This window comes from Piliocolobus tephrosceles, chromosome 11, assembly GCF_002776525.5.
Source record: "Piliocolobus tephrosceles isolate RC106 chromosome 11, ASM277652v3, whole genome shotgun sequence".
NCBI classification, from domain to species: Eukaryota; Metazoa; Chordata; class Mammalia; order Primates; family Cercopithecidae; genus Piliocolobus; species Piliocolobus tephrosceles.
In genome coordinates, this window is record NC_045444.1 from 76,945,494 (window position 1) to 76,962,179 (window position 16,686).

Below are 16,686 nucleotides of genomic sequence, written 5' to 3' on the forward strand. Positions count from 1 at the left end.
ACCTAATAAACTGTAAATGCTATGTACATAGGTCTTATACTATCTTTTGAATGTATGTTTTTTTTTTTTCTGAATATTTTTTATCTGTGTTGGTTGAATCGATGCAAAGGGCTGACGAGGATATGTAAACCTAGATCACTTTAGAAATAATAACTACAACTACTGTCAGTGGGGTCTTACTCTCTGCCAGGCATGTTCTAAAGATATTGAATGTATTGAACCAACTGATCCTCACCACAACCCCATGAGGGAGGCACTATTATCCCCTTTCTCAAATGAGGAAACCGGATCACAGAAAGGTTAATTAATTTACCCAAGGTTATACAACTATAGTATTACAGCCAGGATTCAAGAACTTGTGCACTTGATCTTAACTACTGTCCAATAGTTAATTGCTGTCTCTCCTAGATTTTATAATCAAGTAAACTATTTGAATAATATGTAAATATAGTCATCATGTTTAGAAAACCCCCAAAACAACTGAACAGTGTTGAGTCTTATCAGAACGTTTGCTGAGCTCTGTAATTTGTACTGGGTGATTGTACTGGGCTGTATAGGAAGGCATCACCATAAGGGATGGCTGGGCATTAGCACAACTAGAGTTGATGATCAGGGTTTCAAAACCTCGGATTAAAAAATATGTGTTAATGGTTTTCTTTCTTTTTTTTTTTTTAACTTGTTTTTCAGTGTGGTTTATAGTGGTACTGATTTGATTTTGGCAAATCAACTTTTATTATGACATAGTCTTGGGTACATCAGCTCAGCTGTAGTCTAGTTCAATGGTTATTTAACAATGGATTTAGTTAAAATCCATTAGAATGTTCATACAAAGATTAATTTTGTATTCTTTCTACCTTTTTAGTAAAATAAAACAGGGTCTGTTACCTAGCTTGGAAGATTTGCTGTTCTATACAATTGCGGAAGGACAAGAGAAAATACCCGTTCATAAATTTATTACAGTAAGTTTTTATAGTTTTCTATCTTAACTTAAAAAAATCAGTAATAATAAATATATACAGTATTATTGAAATACAGTCTTAAAGGTCGTCTGACATGTAGATTCTGACTGACACTATTTCTCTTATTATGTTTTCAAATTTTTATCATGCTCATTTCAAGGTAATCAGTGAAAGAAAAAGAAAGAAACAATGAGAAACTTGTCCAGAAAGTGGGTAATAGTGACACTAAGATGCCATATTCATGTTCAAGTGTTGGGTAGAAGTTTTTATATACAAGAGTAAAATCTTATAGTTGGTATAAACATATACGTTATTTGCACTATATATTTACAAACTCTTATTTTTTTAAAAACAGGCACTCAAATCTACAGGATTGCGAACGTCTGATCCCAGGTTGAAAGAGTGTATGGATATGTTAAGATTAACTCTTCAAACAACGTCAGATGGTGTCATGCTAGACAAAGATCTTTTTAAAAAGTAAAAGTTTCTGCCAAACCTTTAATGGTGATTTGCTATGCTATACGGTGATTCTGCTTTTAAAACAAAATTGCATCTTTGAAGGCCACTGCTTCCTGTGTAATGGAAAAAGGGGATTTATAAACATCATTTGTTTGAAGAACTTGGTACACATTAGGTTCTATAATACACCAGGCTAAGAGTATTCTTTCTTTAAATCTGTTCTAAGGAAATTTAGCCACTGATGTTTCCAGTTTGCAGTACTTGGAGATTGCATTCAGTTTGAGTAGAGCACATCCTTTGTCCTGTCATTGCTTATATCGATCCCCAGTTCATCTGCATGACTTTCAGACTTTCTCAGCACGGTCTCTAGTTCTTTTCCACAAGGTGATTTAGATGACATCATAAAATGAGAGGGCTTCAGACAGACCTGTGTTCCTCACATTTACATATCTGCATTGTCTGCTCCTCTCTTCAGACATATTAATACATAGGCTTTTTGGCTATTTTCATTTTCTTCAAAACAGTAAAGAACTAAAGGCAACTTTGGAGATGAAAGCCTTAAGATGTTCCTGTATTTGCATATATTTATTATTTATCTTCATTAATGTGTTTCTGTTAGTTTGATTAGTTAAAGATTTAATGGACATGTGTGTAATGGATCCCAAAGAATCAAATAGTATTTTAAACTCCTACTGTTTAAGTCACAACTAGTATAAAACTGTAAATACTACTATAAGACATTGGCTTTTTCCAGGCTTGGATTCAAAAAATTTCTACATCTACTTTGAAAGTTTGTTATGTATGGATGTATTTACTTTTGTTTTATTTTTTGGGGGGGGGGAGTTGGGTGATTTGTTCTAGATATCTCCTGGAGTATTAAGTCATCTGAAGGTATAAGTATTTAACTGTGGTTCTCTGAAGTTTCCTGGCATGCTGTGAAGCACTGCTGACAGCTTGGGTTTCTTATCTTTTCACCAGGAGGTTCTTGGTTCTGTTAGCTGACCTTAAAGTGTAGACTTTACGTCTGTGTTGCAGTTGGTGTTAGGAATTTTGACTCTCCAGAACCTGCTTTTTAAGAGACAGAAAAACATCATTTCTAAATTTATTTGTGTCTTTGCAGTAAGGATTATTTTTCATGTTCATGAGTTATCTGCACAATATTCTGATTAAAGTGCTTTCTGCGGGCATTATTTTGTTGTGTCTGTGAATGAAGTTGTTAGAGTAATGATAGGTAGATCTATTGATAATCAGTGAGGGAACTGCTTTGGAATTTTAAGTGGAAGCAGTATTTTACGCTTTTTTTTTTTTTTTTTTTTTTGAGACGGAGTCTCACTGTCGCCCAGGCTGGAGTGCAGTGACATGATCTTGGCTCACTGCAACCTCTGCCTCCCGGATTTCAGTGATTCTCCCGCCTCAGCTTCCCAAGTTGCTGGGATTACAGGTGCCTGCCTGGTTTTTTTGTATTTTTAGTGAGACAGGGTTTCACCATGTTGGCCAGGCTGGTCTCAAACTCCTGACCTCAGGTGATCCGCCCGCCTCGGCCTCCCAAAGTTACACGTTTTTAATACTTGAAAAGATATTTATGTTTTATAAACATGTTGCTGTGTTTAAATATGAAATTAAAAACAATTTAAATCCTTTGATTATTAAGCCAGGGAACTGCAAACATTAAATTTTCTACCTGCAATTATATTAAGAGATAGTAATTACTATTGTTTTAAACACTAATCCAATTTTTAAAAATCTATGCTTGTAATACAGGCAATTTCTAACTTGACAAATGTTTTATGGTCTATAAGAGCAACTGGTAGAAAAGTACAAGTCTATAGGCATAATTATTTCTCTCTTTATTCTTAGAATGAGGTAGTTCAAAACCTCCAACTATTAACCTTTTAATAGTTTTCAGTCACCTGGAAAGATGATTGCTTCAGAGATGTTCTTTTCTTTGTTTTCAAATATAAGGAGTTATCTAGTTAGTGTTGCCCGAAATAAACTTCTCCCTTCCATGCAGCTGGGGAGGAGATGTTAAAACATGGGATTCATTTTTCCCCAGAGAAATAATTTATAAAGTTGCGTAGGTTTGGTTGAAGCGATGTGTTAATATTTTACCTAAAATACATTGTAGATTAATATTTTTAGACTTTTTCGGTAATCTGAGAAACAACTATTATGTGTGACTTTTTTTAACTTGGAAAAATACATTCTAAGTATACTTTTGGAGTATAACCTGTTCGAAAGTTGGAGACTGCCTGTACCCAACTTGATAGTCAATTGTTTTTAATGCTAGTAAACCTTAAAACTAATAGAAGTAAAAATATTTGTGTTGAAAAGTAATCCTTTATTTATTCATGCATTTTTAACTTTATAGGTGTTAGAACTGTTTCTTTGTATGATCATAATTTTTTGATCTTTTTGTTTTGCAAGAAAGTGAATGGTAGCCTTTCATTTGTGTGTTTGATTTTCTAAAAGATTTCATATTTATTATGTTATTTTACAAATGAAAAATTATTGGTGAGAAATGTCTTGTAAATCATTGTGCATTTCATTAGTTTTTAGTTATAAATACTTAAGGAAAGAAAATGATTATTCCCGGCTTACAGATAAGAAAACTGAACAAAGGACAGAGACAGATATAACTTGCTGAAAAGCATAAGCACCTCCTCAGAGTTCATTTTATATGACTTCTAATTTCCTAGTTAGACTCATGGTATCTGTATTAAAATAACTCCCAAGAAAAACCTTCCTGTTTGGAATGGTGATCAGTATGCAGTTAGATACTCTCCTGAGAGGCAAGATTGGCTTTGTCATCTGTTAATTTACCAGTGAAGGCTGTTGCAACAGCTTTACCAGCACCTTCTGCTACAGCAGAACATTCATAAAGTTTCACTGAGTGTATAATTTTGTTAATTATAAATCCTTTTAAAAGTGCTGATGAAAATAGTTAAATGGTAGGTTAATAATTTAAATTTGTGGGCCGGGCGTGGTGGCTCAAGCCTGTAATCCCACCACTTTGGGAGGCTGAGGCGGGCGGATCACGAGGTCAGGAGATCGAGACCATCCTGGCTAACCCGGTGAAACCCTGTCTCTACTAAAAAAATACAAAAAACTAGCCGGATGAGGTGGTGGGCGCCTGTAGTCCCAGCTACTCGGGAGGCTGAGGCAGGAGAATGGGAGGCGGAGCTTGCAATGAGCTGATATCCGGCCACTGCGCTCCAGCCCAGGCGACAGAGCAAGACTCTATCTCAAAAATAATAATAATAATAATAATTTAAATTTGTTCAGCAGCTCTCATTTTTGCATTTATAACTTCTTGAAAAATGAGGAAGTATATTTGATTTGTTGTAGATATAAATACTAGTTTAAGGTCAGGAATTCTATTTTTCTTTCCTCTGAGAAAGGTGGTGTTTGATGTATATCTCTTGTAACTCTGATACTTGCAAGTTGGATTTTAGAAGCTTTTTGAAACATTAAAAATATTAAGACTATGGTAACATTTTTGAGATTAACATTGAAACTATCTGAAAATGATTGTTTATTGAAGTAAATATTTCTTAGCTCTAGCGTGTTAGTAATATATAATTTATGGAAATTAGGACTATAATTTTTTAATATCAATAGGGGGATCCTTATGACTGAAACAATAGTCATTTCTATTAGGATTTTATTTTTGAACTGTGTGTTAATTTTATATTGAACAAATGAGTTTATATTATTATTAATTCTTATTCATAAACTGTGAAACTTGGCTTTTAACTTTAATTTGGTTTCATCTAGAACAACCTGAATTAAAATATTGAGATTTAAAAATTTCTCATTTACTACAGACTAAACAAGAAATACTGAGAGTATCTTACTCTTAAGGTTTGTTATTGTTGGTATTATGGCTTAACACTGTGGTTAGCAAGACTTCCTTTATTAATTAAATATTAGTTAAATATTCTATTACTGTGTTATAGAGACTTAAGAAGCTCAGAATAGACGATTGGCTGTAATCTATTTGCGAAACTTTTTAAAGGCTACATTAATATACTGATTTTCTGGCTTATTCTTTTTAGCAAAAAGCAGAATACAGTTCAAATTATTAGATTTCAGAATGTCATGCTCTCCCATCCACTTGGTTTACTGTGTTTTTAAAATACTTTTTTAACAGTGAAACATTTTTATTCTGCATTGTATTTACATATCATATTAAATAGAATATTGTAGTATAACATTTTTGGTGACTCAAATAATATAAAATTTATTATACTACATATGAAATTTTTTTTCAAATTATACATTATTTTTACAAGCATTTCAACAGACATTTCATTTAAGAGGTAAATTAATCTGACTAAACGAAGTTGATATAATTAAGGAAAAATATGTTAAAATGCAAAATGTTTAATTTTTAAATGAAATGCCAGTAATAGCTATATAAGAACTAAGAGATGTATTTCTGAGATTACTTGATAAATAAACAAGATCTCAACCATGGCAGTTTAATTTTGTTGACCAGATGTCATCATGCTGAATGTTTACCAACTCTGAGTAAGAAGCTTGTTTCAGATGATCTTAATACTTAAACCTGGTGGAACGCCTTGTCTTTTAGTTTTTGACACAATTTTAGGCACATCCAGATTATTTCTCTAACATGTTGAACAGCTTATAAGCTACTACTTGAAAGACTGCTAGAAGGAAAGAAAATAATATAGAAAGCAAAATTTATGGAGTTTAATCGTATAAAATGATAAATTTATTATTTAAACAGTATCCTGATTATTACTGTTGTTACCAAGTTCTAATATTTGAAAGGCACCCAGTTTATTAATTATTTTTCTTACATTCCACAGATGTGTTCAGAGTAACATTGTTTTGTTGACACAAGCCTTTAGAAGAAAGTTTGTCATTCCTGACTTTATGTCTTTTACCTCACACATTGATGAGTTATATGAAAGTGCTAAAAAGCAGTCTGGAGGAAAGGTAATGCTTTTGATGTACATATTTTCATAACCCAATCACTTAATAAATTCAGCTCAATTTGAGGTCTAGAGAGTAAATTGTGTAGTTGCGTTTTGCTAAAGAAAACACTTTAGCTTTGCTTAAGAAACTTAAGTTAAGTGAAGCCACTGGATTTAGTGTTTTTACAATATTTTAAATGTTTAACTTTGTTATTCTGGCTAAAGAGAAATCGAGTAAGATTTTTTTATTTTCAGATGATGGTGATGGATTTTAAAATTTTAATTAATTTAAAAAACCTTATTGAGAATTTCTGCAGATCTGATATCCTGCTGTATTAAATGAAATGTTTCTAGTTTTTAAAATCCCCTAAGTAATACTAGGGACTATTTGATTTTCATATACAAAGTTTTTGTTTTCTTTTAATTTTGGGTAGCTTTAGTATAATCCAGTTGGCCCTGGAACAAAGCAGGGGTTAAGGATGCCAACCCCACACGCAGTCAGAAATCTTAGTGTAACTTTTGACTCCCTTAGAATTTAACTACTTATAACTACTGTTACAAACCTTACCAATAACATAAATAGTCCATTAACACATTTTGTATATTTATTATATACCGTATTTTTTTTTTTTTTTGAGACGGAGTCTGGCTCTGTCGACCAGGCTGGAGTGCAGTGGGGCAATCTCGGCTCACTGCAAGCCCCGCCTCTCAGGATCGCGCCATTCTCCTGCCTCAGCCTCCAGAGCAGCTGGGACTACAGGCGCCTGCCATCACGCCCGGCTATTTTTTCTGGTTTTAGTACAGACAGGGTTTCACCGTGTTAGCCAGGATGGTCTTGAGCTCCTGACCTTGTGATCTGCCCGCCTCGGCCTCCCAAAATGCTGGGATTACAGGCTTGAGCCACCGCACCCGCCCTATGTACCGTATTCTTACAATAAAGTGAGAGGATAGAAAATGGTATTGAGAAGATCATAAGGAAAATATATTTACTACTTATTAAGTGGAAGTGGATCACCTTGAAAGTTTTCATTGTCATCATCTTCGTGTTTAGACTGAAGAAGAAGAGGAGGGATTGGTCTTGTGTCTTGGTGGCAGAGGCAGAAAAGAATCTGCATATAAATGCACTCTTTGAAGTTTAAGTCCATGTTTAAGATTCAACTGTGTAACAACTTCAGTGTAAATACTTATTACTTATTTTTAAGTACTTGATTCCTAATGTCTTAGTGAAACCCTATTAGCACCCATGACCCTGATTACATAAATTTTTTACTTTTTTCCTGCTTAAAAAACAAACAAAAAAAGACAGTCCAAGTTCCTCTGCTAGACTCTCCTGCTAAACATGGGAGAGAAAGAATGCATTAGAAAGAAAGAATGCATTGGAAAACAATAAATAATAGAGACTGAGAGAAGTCACTTTATATCTCATAATTCTCAATTCTGTTTTGCCTTTAGTTTTCATGAGCATTGTTATAGAAGATAAGACTATGAAGCCACTGAGTGTTGTAAAATAACTAGTCATTGGTAGAAGGTAAATGAGATAAGAAATTTGTTGGTGGAAGAAAATATATTATTTGCCAATATTATTTCTATTCATTTCTTTCCAATCTTTTGGATAGGTTGCAGATTATATTCCTCAACTGGCCAAATTCAGTCCTGATTTGTGGGGTGTGTCTGTTTGTACAGTAGATGGACAGAGGTAAGTTTATTTCAAATTCATAAAAACCAACTCTAAGCCTTAACTTTTGTATAATGGTGAGAATGACATGGAGAAGATCATCTTTTATAGCGGAAATTGACTAATTTCCTAACAGGACATAATTTCAGAAGGTAAATTTAGATTTTAGTTTAAGTTTTAAAAACTCAACTGAAACAGTAACATTATATTAAGTTTTATGAGATATCTATTTTAGTCACAGTTGTAGTCTCACTTTTTGAATATTATTCAAATACCTGCAGTTACCAATTTGTTTCAGAAAAGCAGACTTGTCAAAACATGACACTATTCTCTAATGAACTGACCAGTAATTAAATTAGTCCCTATTTCTCAGCTTAACATTGGTAACCCATCTGTCATAGTCTTTGTTCCTTGTGTTCCTGATATAATTAGCATGAGAATTAAGACAGTGCAACATAACGTATCCCATTATTCATTGGTTCATTTGCAAAGTTAAAAGTCAGTTGAAAACATGTAGGATTTCATGAAGTCCATGAAAGCAGCATTTGGGAATTGCTTACATTGCAGGCACAGCTGCTGACAGATGAGGAACTTGCAGAATTATAAAAAGGATAGTGATGTGAGGGCACTTTAAAGAGAATGATTTGATTTAAAAATCAAAGAATTAAGAGAGGCCCTTGGAAAATGGTAAAGTTCTAGAATATTTTTTCAAGAATGACCCTGTTCATTGTGTTGGGAATTAGACATAAAGATTATTATCACCTTATAATTTGGTTTTATCAGAAAATTATACCAAAGAGAAAAATCAGTATTCTTTTTTCACTCATTTAAAGACTTAGCTCAGAGATGTATTCCTTTGTTTTTTGTTTTTTTGTTAAAGTATTTCTGTTTTATTAAAATACAGCTTACATAAGATGTACAACTTGTAAGTGAATACAGCTTGAAAAGTTTATATCAGAGTTGTAATTTTACCTACATTTTGTTAAAACTACTGAAAGTCATTTAACCTAGTAATTTTAGATTTTACTTTTCAAGATAATGTTGTAATTAAAAACTTTTTTTCCATTTGTGAAAATTTGATCTTTTATGTTGCCCAGGCTAGTTTTGAACTCTTGGCCTCAAGCAATCTTCCTGCCTTGGTAGGCATAAGCCTCTGCCCCCAGCCAAAAATTTGTGACTCTTAAGGACCTTCATTTTAGGTGATTTTAATTTTTTTTTACTAATTATCCTCAAGTACTTACAATAAAAAAATATATGGGTTAGCCCATTAATTTTGAAAGTAAGGAATCTGAGGCCCATAGTTGACATGATATTGGCAAAGGTGAAATGAACACCTGGGTCTCTTAACTTCTAGTCTGTTTTTTCTTACATTATTATATGCTTTTATCGTCATTTGGGTCTGTAAAATGTACTGAGCAGCCACCATGTGTTGAATTAAATGTTGTGTGCTATGAAGGGACACAATGAAATGAAAAGACATGGTGGCTTTAACCATGAAGTAAATTACAGTAGGGAATGGTATTCCTATTCTTGCATTTTAGGAAATAGTTTATCAAGAAATGGAAGTCTTTGAATTTGAAGGAAATTATTATCATGCAATATTGAATATGATTTTTCTCTTTTTAAACATTCTCTATGTCTCTTAGTTTTTTTATCTAGAGAGTTCAGAAAGTTGACTTCAGAACTAGAACATATGTATTTTTAAATCCAAAGGTAATAAGACAAGCTTTTAATCATTTTTTAGAATGATTGTCAAGTTTGAAGTTATAATCTTACATAGTATAACTATATAGTTTAAGGTTATAGTTACATATGAATAAATTTGATAGGAAAATATTCTTTTGGTATTTATACATATGTATTTATATTCTATAGTACACTCAGAAGTGAGGTGGGTATGCATTCCTGTTTGACCTCTGATGGCTCTGTCACCCTCTGCTTCGGGTGGTTATTAATATAGTGCCTAGTTTAACTATGAATGACTTTCACTATGAATGAATGCCTGTGATGTGTTGGGACATTGTTCAGGGAACCTGGGATATATCCGTAAGTAAATCAAAGATCTCTGCCTTTGTGAAGCTTACATTATAATTGGGTTGGCCAGAACTTTTTCATTCCCAAATCTTTTCTCTACTTCAAGTACTTCTCAGTTTGGTGGTAATATAAAGCTTTCTTTTTGTTCTGTTATTTATCTCCATGGTAATGATGACTGCCTACTGAACTTAGTGCCAGCTCTGTCAGATTTATAAAACTGGATGCTTTTTCTTTTAATGGGGCCAGGATTGTGAGTGGATGTGGCTTGTAAGATGAGGCATTTGTAAACAGGGTCTCAGAAAATAGTATTGAATCTAAACTGAGCTCTGTTTAACTTTTTAATCATGGTTTAGTCACAGCTTACAGCTATGAGTTGAAAAAAAAAGGTGAATAATTTCTAAAAGGGCTAGTTTATTTTATGTGATTGAATACACTTGGGAGTAAGGAGGAGCATGCTCTTACTCTCTTTCCCTCAGAGGAAAATTTCCACATTACGTATTTATTACCTACTTTAAAACCATTATTCTGTTACGTGAATACTTTTATGCTTTTGCTTTTTTTCACAGTATTTCTCTTAAACATAGGTCAATTCTGTATCCATGGGATCTGCACCTATGGATACATGGATCATTATTCCCTAAATAATACAGTACAGCTGTTTATATGGCGTTTACGTTGTATTTGGTATTATAAGTAATCTAGAGATGATTTAAAACACATGGGAAGATGTGTGTAGGTTTTATGCAAATGCTATATCATTTTATATAAGGGACTTGAGTGTCCATGGAGTTTGGTATCACAGAGATTCCTGGAATTCATCTCCCACAGATATCAAAGGATGACTGTACTTAAATTTATTCTCTAATTTTGACATAAACTTGCGATTGAATTATGGGAAAATTTTTGTTGGAATTGGAATTAACATGTAAAAAGAATAATTCCAACTATGCAGTTTACATTTTTTTCCCAGTTGATGTTATTTTTTAAAATCTCCTTTTAAATAGGCATTCTATTGGAGATACCAAAGTTCCCTTCTGTCTTCAGTCCTGTGTAAAACCTTTGAAATATGCCATTGCTGTTAATGATCTTGGAACTGAATATGTGCATCGATATGTTGGAAAAGAGCCGAGTGGACTAAGATTCAACAAACTATTTTTGAATGAAGATGGTAAGAATTACATGAACATTGGTTGAAAAAAGAAATGTCTCATTTTCCTATGTAAATCTAAGTCGTTTTAAACATTTTTTGATTAAAATTAAAAGTATTAATATTTGTCATGTGATTTCTATACAATCCATTGAGAGAGTTTCATCACCTGCTTTTAAAAATGATTATTTTAGGCATCTCATGCCACTGGGAAGTGGGCTAGGGAGAATATGAACTTCTCTTCATAACCACCTTTAGGGAAATAGAGTGAAATCTCAAAATGCCTGAGATTTGCTTTAAAATAATTTAGTTAAGGCAGCTGGGAGTGCTGGGTGTGATTATTACTACATGTTGGTAATTTTTGCAGCTAAATGATAGGTACATGGGTGTTCGTATGTTATTCTCTCTACTTTAATATATGTTGTATATAGTACTTGAAAGTTTTATTGTGGCCCTGGTTGAGATAGTGAGGATAATTTTTTTTTAGTGAGTGTTTTTACTTTTTCTCCTTATAACATTAAAAAATCTGAAAGAAACGTTTTGTGTTTAATACTTGAATAACAAATCTTATTGCTTTACAGGAATTCAAAAGAAAAGGGGAGGACAAAAGTAGTTAGTTTGATCTGATAGAGATTTTAAGTCTAAACATCATTTAGCTGAGTGCAAACTAGGTTAAACTATTCCCATGGTTTGGTTTCTGTTTTTTAATCTTTTAAGCATAAGCTGTGTTTCTGATTGATGAGTTAAGATACAGAATTGAAGAAAGTGAGAGTGAAGGTTGTAGTAATGGCTGTGAGAGATACACTTTTATACTTTTTTCTTTCTGCTGTATAAAAAATGAAATGTGCCTTATACTCATTATTTTATTAGTTTGTAAGATGAAGTCGTAAGACTGGTATTTTCTTATGTTTCTCATCCTATTTATTTTGAGAGCAATTACATTTTCTTTCCCATTTTACCATAACCTTTTTGTTCTGATGCTACATTTGGTTTTATAGACATTACCATAAATTAACAACTTTGATATGGACATCATATGCAGAAGCACTTTATTTACTAAGCTCATTGACATTTAGATTTAATATTGAAAGAATTAATACTGTTATTCTAAAAATATCAAAGATTTTAAAAGAAAAATTTAATACTTTCCACGAACAACAAAGGAGAATAGACGTGTCTAGTGAATTGATTGATTTTGAGGAAGATACTTAAGAAAAAGAAAACAAATATAGTAATTTGAATGTTTAGAAAATTTCAGAAACAAAAGCAAATAAAATGGGCTTGGAGCAAATGAACTTAACAGAACAAGTAATGAATTTTTTTGCCATGTATATTTATGGTTTTAGAAATCATGAATTATTGATACTGTATTCTATATAAGAAAAAATAAGAAATCAGGAATTTAGAATTGTTTATAATAAGAATGAAACATAAAGTTTAACAAGAGATTTTTGCCTCGATATTCATAGACGTTTTCTAAGCCTGAGCCAACACCATGAGTCTTGAAAGTAACGGTAAATATAGGCTTTACTATATTACACCTTCCTGAATTCTTATTAGAGCCTGTGCTCTTGAGTCCTGATTTAGTTTAGCACCAGCAAAAACAATTTGAAGATCTCGTTCATATTTAAAATTGCAAGGGTAAATTTTTGGTGAAACCATACACTTTTTGTGTGTGTATGTATATATGTGTATATCTAAAATAAATTTTTAAAAAATAAAAATATTAATGTTATACTAGCTTTGTAAGATTGTGATGATTTATTAAGACTAATAGGGATATAGTGCATAGAGAAATTGTAGTAGTTTTTTGTAACAGTAGGTATTTTTAATTTGTTTGTTTTTGAGACAGAGTTTCACTTTTGTTGCCCAGGCTAGAGTACAATGGCACGATCTCGACTCACCGCAACCTCTGCCTCCTGGGTTCAAGCGATTCTCCTGCCTCAACCTTGGGATTACAGGCATGCGCCACCACCCTGGCTAATTTTGTAGTTTTAGTAGAGATGGGGTTTCTCCATGTTGGTCAGGCTGGTCGCGAACTCCCAACCTCAGGTGATCTGCCCGCCTCGGCCTCCCAGAGTGCTGGGATTACAGATGTGAGCCACCGCGCCCGGCAGTAACAGTAGTTTTAAAATGTTTGCAGCATAGAAAGTTTTGGTAGGAGGTGACTGATATCTTTTATCATTATCAGTGAGCAAACAAGTTACTTTATGGAAGTGTCAGTTTTGCAAACTACCATCTCCCAGGGAAGTCTTCTTTTTCTGCCTTAGAGATCAGGTTAATCAACAAATTATCTATATAGCTTTCCTTGTCTGTATTGTTGACAGCTCTGGAGGGTACATGGGCCTTGGTTCTTGGAATAACTTTTCTGACTACAGGATACAGAAGACAGTTACATACTTCTAATACATGATGGGAGAAGACATACTTAAGCATTGAATACTGTTAGTTGTATTATCTTACAAGTATGTAATTGACAGGTGCCAAAATGTATGTGCTGATTATATGTATGGAGGATTGAGAAAGAAGAGGAGTTGAGTTAATTTACATGAGGATGACAGGTCTGAATTGATAGGATGAATTTAGGATGGTTGGGAAGAATGTGAGAGGGCACTGCACATTTTTTCCAGCCATCCACAGTGGGCACTGCACATTCTTTGCAACCATATATATCCCAACCAGATAGAGAATATTTTCTCTGTATCTATATATTGTAAACGTGTGTAATGTCAGATAATTGAGTTTCTTTAACTCCAGTTTTTACTTGGCACTGTAAAATTCCAGTATAATACCTAAAATATAAATATCCAAATTAAATTGGAAACCTTCTTTAATATTTTTTGTTCTTTAGTATATGTATTAGCAAACTTTGACTCAGCCTCACCTGTGAACAAAACCCTTGCAAAGTTCATATGCTTAGCAGCTTGTAAAGCTGCTTTTGATATAATATGAAAGAATGCTGTGTATTTTATTGCCTTTGGGGAAAATAAATACTTGTTAAAATTGATAAGTTTTTTTGCATTATAGTTTAAAACATGTCCATAAATTTCAGGTGTCACCCATGTCCATTTTGTTACTATAACGTGCTCTGGTATCTCATTACTTTAAATGATAGCCTTTGTTAGTGTCATAGGTTATCTCTGCCATTCATAAATATTTTTAAATTAAAAATTCTAAATTAAACCCATCAACTCCATCTTACCTTAAAACAGAGCAGGATACAAGAAAATTTCACAGTCATAGGTCTTAGACCGAGGTTTTATACTGCAGTTAGGCTGGTGTTGTGTTACATTCTCTCTGGCGGGTTTCCAGATGTTCAGATGTCTGGCTTTTGAGCCAAAGGCAGAGTGAGCAATTACGTATGTCTGAAAATTGGGCTGTCATGCCGTAAAATGATTTAGTGTTCTTTAAACATCTTGAGTGTAGTTTATGTAGCATTTGCAGAGTGTTTATCATTTGGAAAATATTTAATACTCACATTTATGTGATACCGTTTGGAATACCTAGATTAGCAGCCTTCTAGGACTGTAGAGTCTAAGCCTGATAATGTCAAAAGCTCTGAAATGGCAGATAATGAACATCCATACAAATAAAAGTATAAAGTAATTTAACACAATCTGATTTCTAAATTCTTCTTTTCTCTCCACGTGGGCTTTTCTTTCAGGTGGATAATATTTGGAACATTTTTAGGTTTTGGCCCCCTCATGCCACATAGTATTCTTCTGGAACAGCAAGTGTTCTCATTTTATGTGTTCTCAGAAAAATCAAACTTCTCTTAGTATAATTTGGAATAGGCAAATCTTTTTTTTTTTTTTTTTTTTTTTTTTGAGGCAGAGTCTCGCTCTGTTGCCCAGCCTGGAGTGCAGTGGCGCGATCTCGGCTCACTGCAAACTCCACCTCCCGGGTTCACGCCATTCTCCTGCCTCAGCCTCCTGAGTAGCTGGGACTACAAGCGCCCGCCACCACGCCCGGCTAATTTTTTTATATTTTTAGTAGAGACGGGGTTTCACCGTGTTAGCCAGGATGGTCTCGATCTCCTGACCTTGTGATCCACCCACCTCGGCCTCCCAAAGTGCTGGAATTACAGGCTTGAGCCACCGCACCCGGCCGGAATAGGCAAATCTTGATTTTAATAATCAGATATAACACAAAGATTTTATTTTAACTTTTGGAACTGGGCATTATGAATACACCCAAAATGTATAATTTTTTTCTTTTTATTTACTTACTTTTAATTGACAGATAAAAATTGTGTATATAGTATACAACATAGTGATTTGAAATATATATGCATTGTGGAATGGATAAATCAAAGTAACATACTTCATATATTTATTTGTAATTAGAAGACAAAGTATGCTTTCTTGACAATTTTCAAGTACATATAATACTTGTTATTAACTACATCATGTTATAAAATAGATCTCTGGAACTTATTTCTCCGGTGTAACTGAAATTATGTATCCTTTGGCCAACCTCTGGCAATCCCATCTCCCCCCTCCCCCACTTCTGGTAACCACCAGGTAGATATATTAAGACATTGAGGTTTGCTTGTAAATAGATGTTTTCACTGTCCCCAACAGTTTTGTTTTTGGTGTTTGTGTCATGTAGTGAATGAGAATATAATCAGTTGAGTTTTTACATTCTTATTTATTGTAAGAATTAGGAGAAGAAATAGGAGTTTGGAAGAATATAAAGTTTTAAGTAACTTTAAAGTTATATAAGAAATACAAATATACCTCTATTGTCAGGAAATAGAGAAAACCTAAAAATATCCCCTATAGGCTGTGCATGGTGGCTCATGCCTATAATCCCAGCACTTTGGGAGGCCGGGGCGGGAGGGTTGCTTGAGTCCTGGAGTTTGAGTCCAGCCTGGGCAACATAGGGAGATCCTGTCTCTGCGGAAAATAAAACATTAGCCAGGTGTGGTCTGTACCTGTGGTCCCGGCTTCTTCGGGGTCTGAGGCTGGAGGATCACTTGAGTCTGGGAGGTCAAGGCTTCAGTGAGCCATGATTGTGCCACTGCACTTCAGCCTGGGTGATAGTCTGAAACTTTGGCTCTTAAAAAAAAAAATCCCTTATAATTTTATTATTCTATGTAAATCACTTGTTTGTGTTTTTAAATCCTTCTGTGTATGTGCTTGTATATAAAGATAAAAATAAAGCACTTAGAAAAAAGCAAAGTTGGCCGGGCGCGGTGGCTCAAGCCTGTAATCCCAGCACTTTGGGAGGCCGAGACGGGTGGATCACGAGGTCAGGAGATCGAGACCATCCTGGCCTACACGGTGAAACCCCGTCTCTATTAAAAAATACAAAAAACTAGCCGGGCGAGATGGCGGGCGCCTGTAGTCCCAGCTACTCGGGAGGCTGAGGCAGGAGAATGGCGTAAACCCGGGAGGCAGAGCTTGCAGTGAGCCGAGATTGCGCCACTGCACTCCAGCCTGGGCGACAGAGCGAGACTCTGTCTCAAAA

General features: G+C 34.1%; 1 protein-coding gene across 4 annotated transcripts in view; it reads left to right on the top strand.

The window, feature by feature from the left end:
- GLS (glutaminase) overlaps positions 1-16,686 on the top strand; it is an 86,784-nt gene that overhangs the window by 13,660 nt on the left and 56,438 nt on the right. For all 4 annotated transcript variants that reach the window (XM_023217732.2, XM_023217736.2, XM_023217749.3 and 1 more), the window contains exons 2-6: positions 863-959; positions 1,315-1,436; positions 6,251-6,380; positions 7,975-8,054; positions 11,072-11,235. In XM_023217732.2, coding sequence (XP_023073500.1) covers positions 863-959; positions 1,315-1,436; positions 6,251-6,380; positions 7,975-8,054; positions 11,072-11,235 — 593 coding nt within the window. The remainder of the gene's footprint in view (positions 1-862; positions 960-1,314; positions 1,437-6,250; positions 6,381-7,974; positions 8,055-11,071; positions 11,236-16,686) is intronic.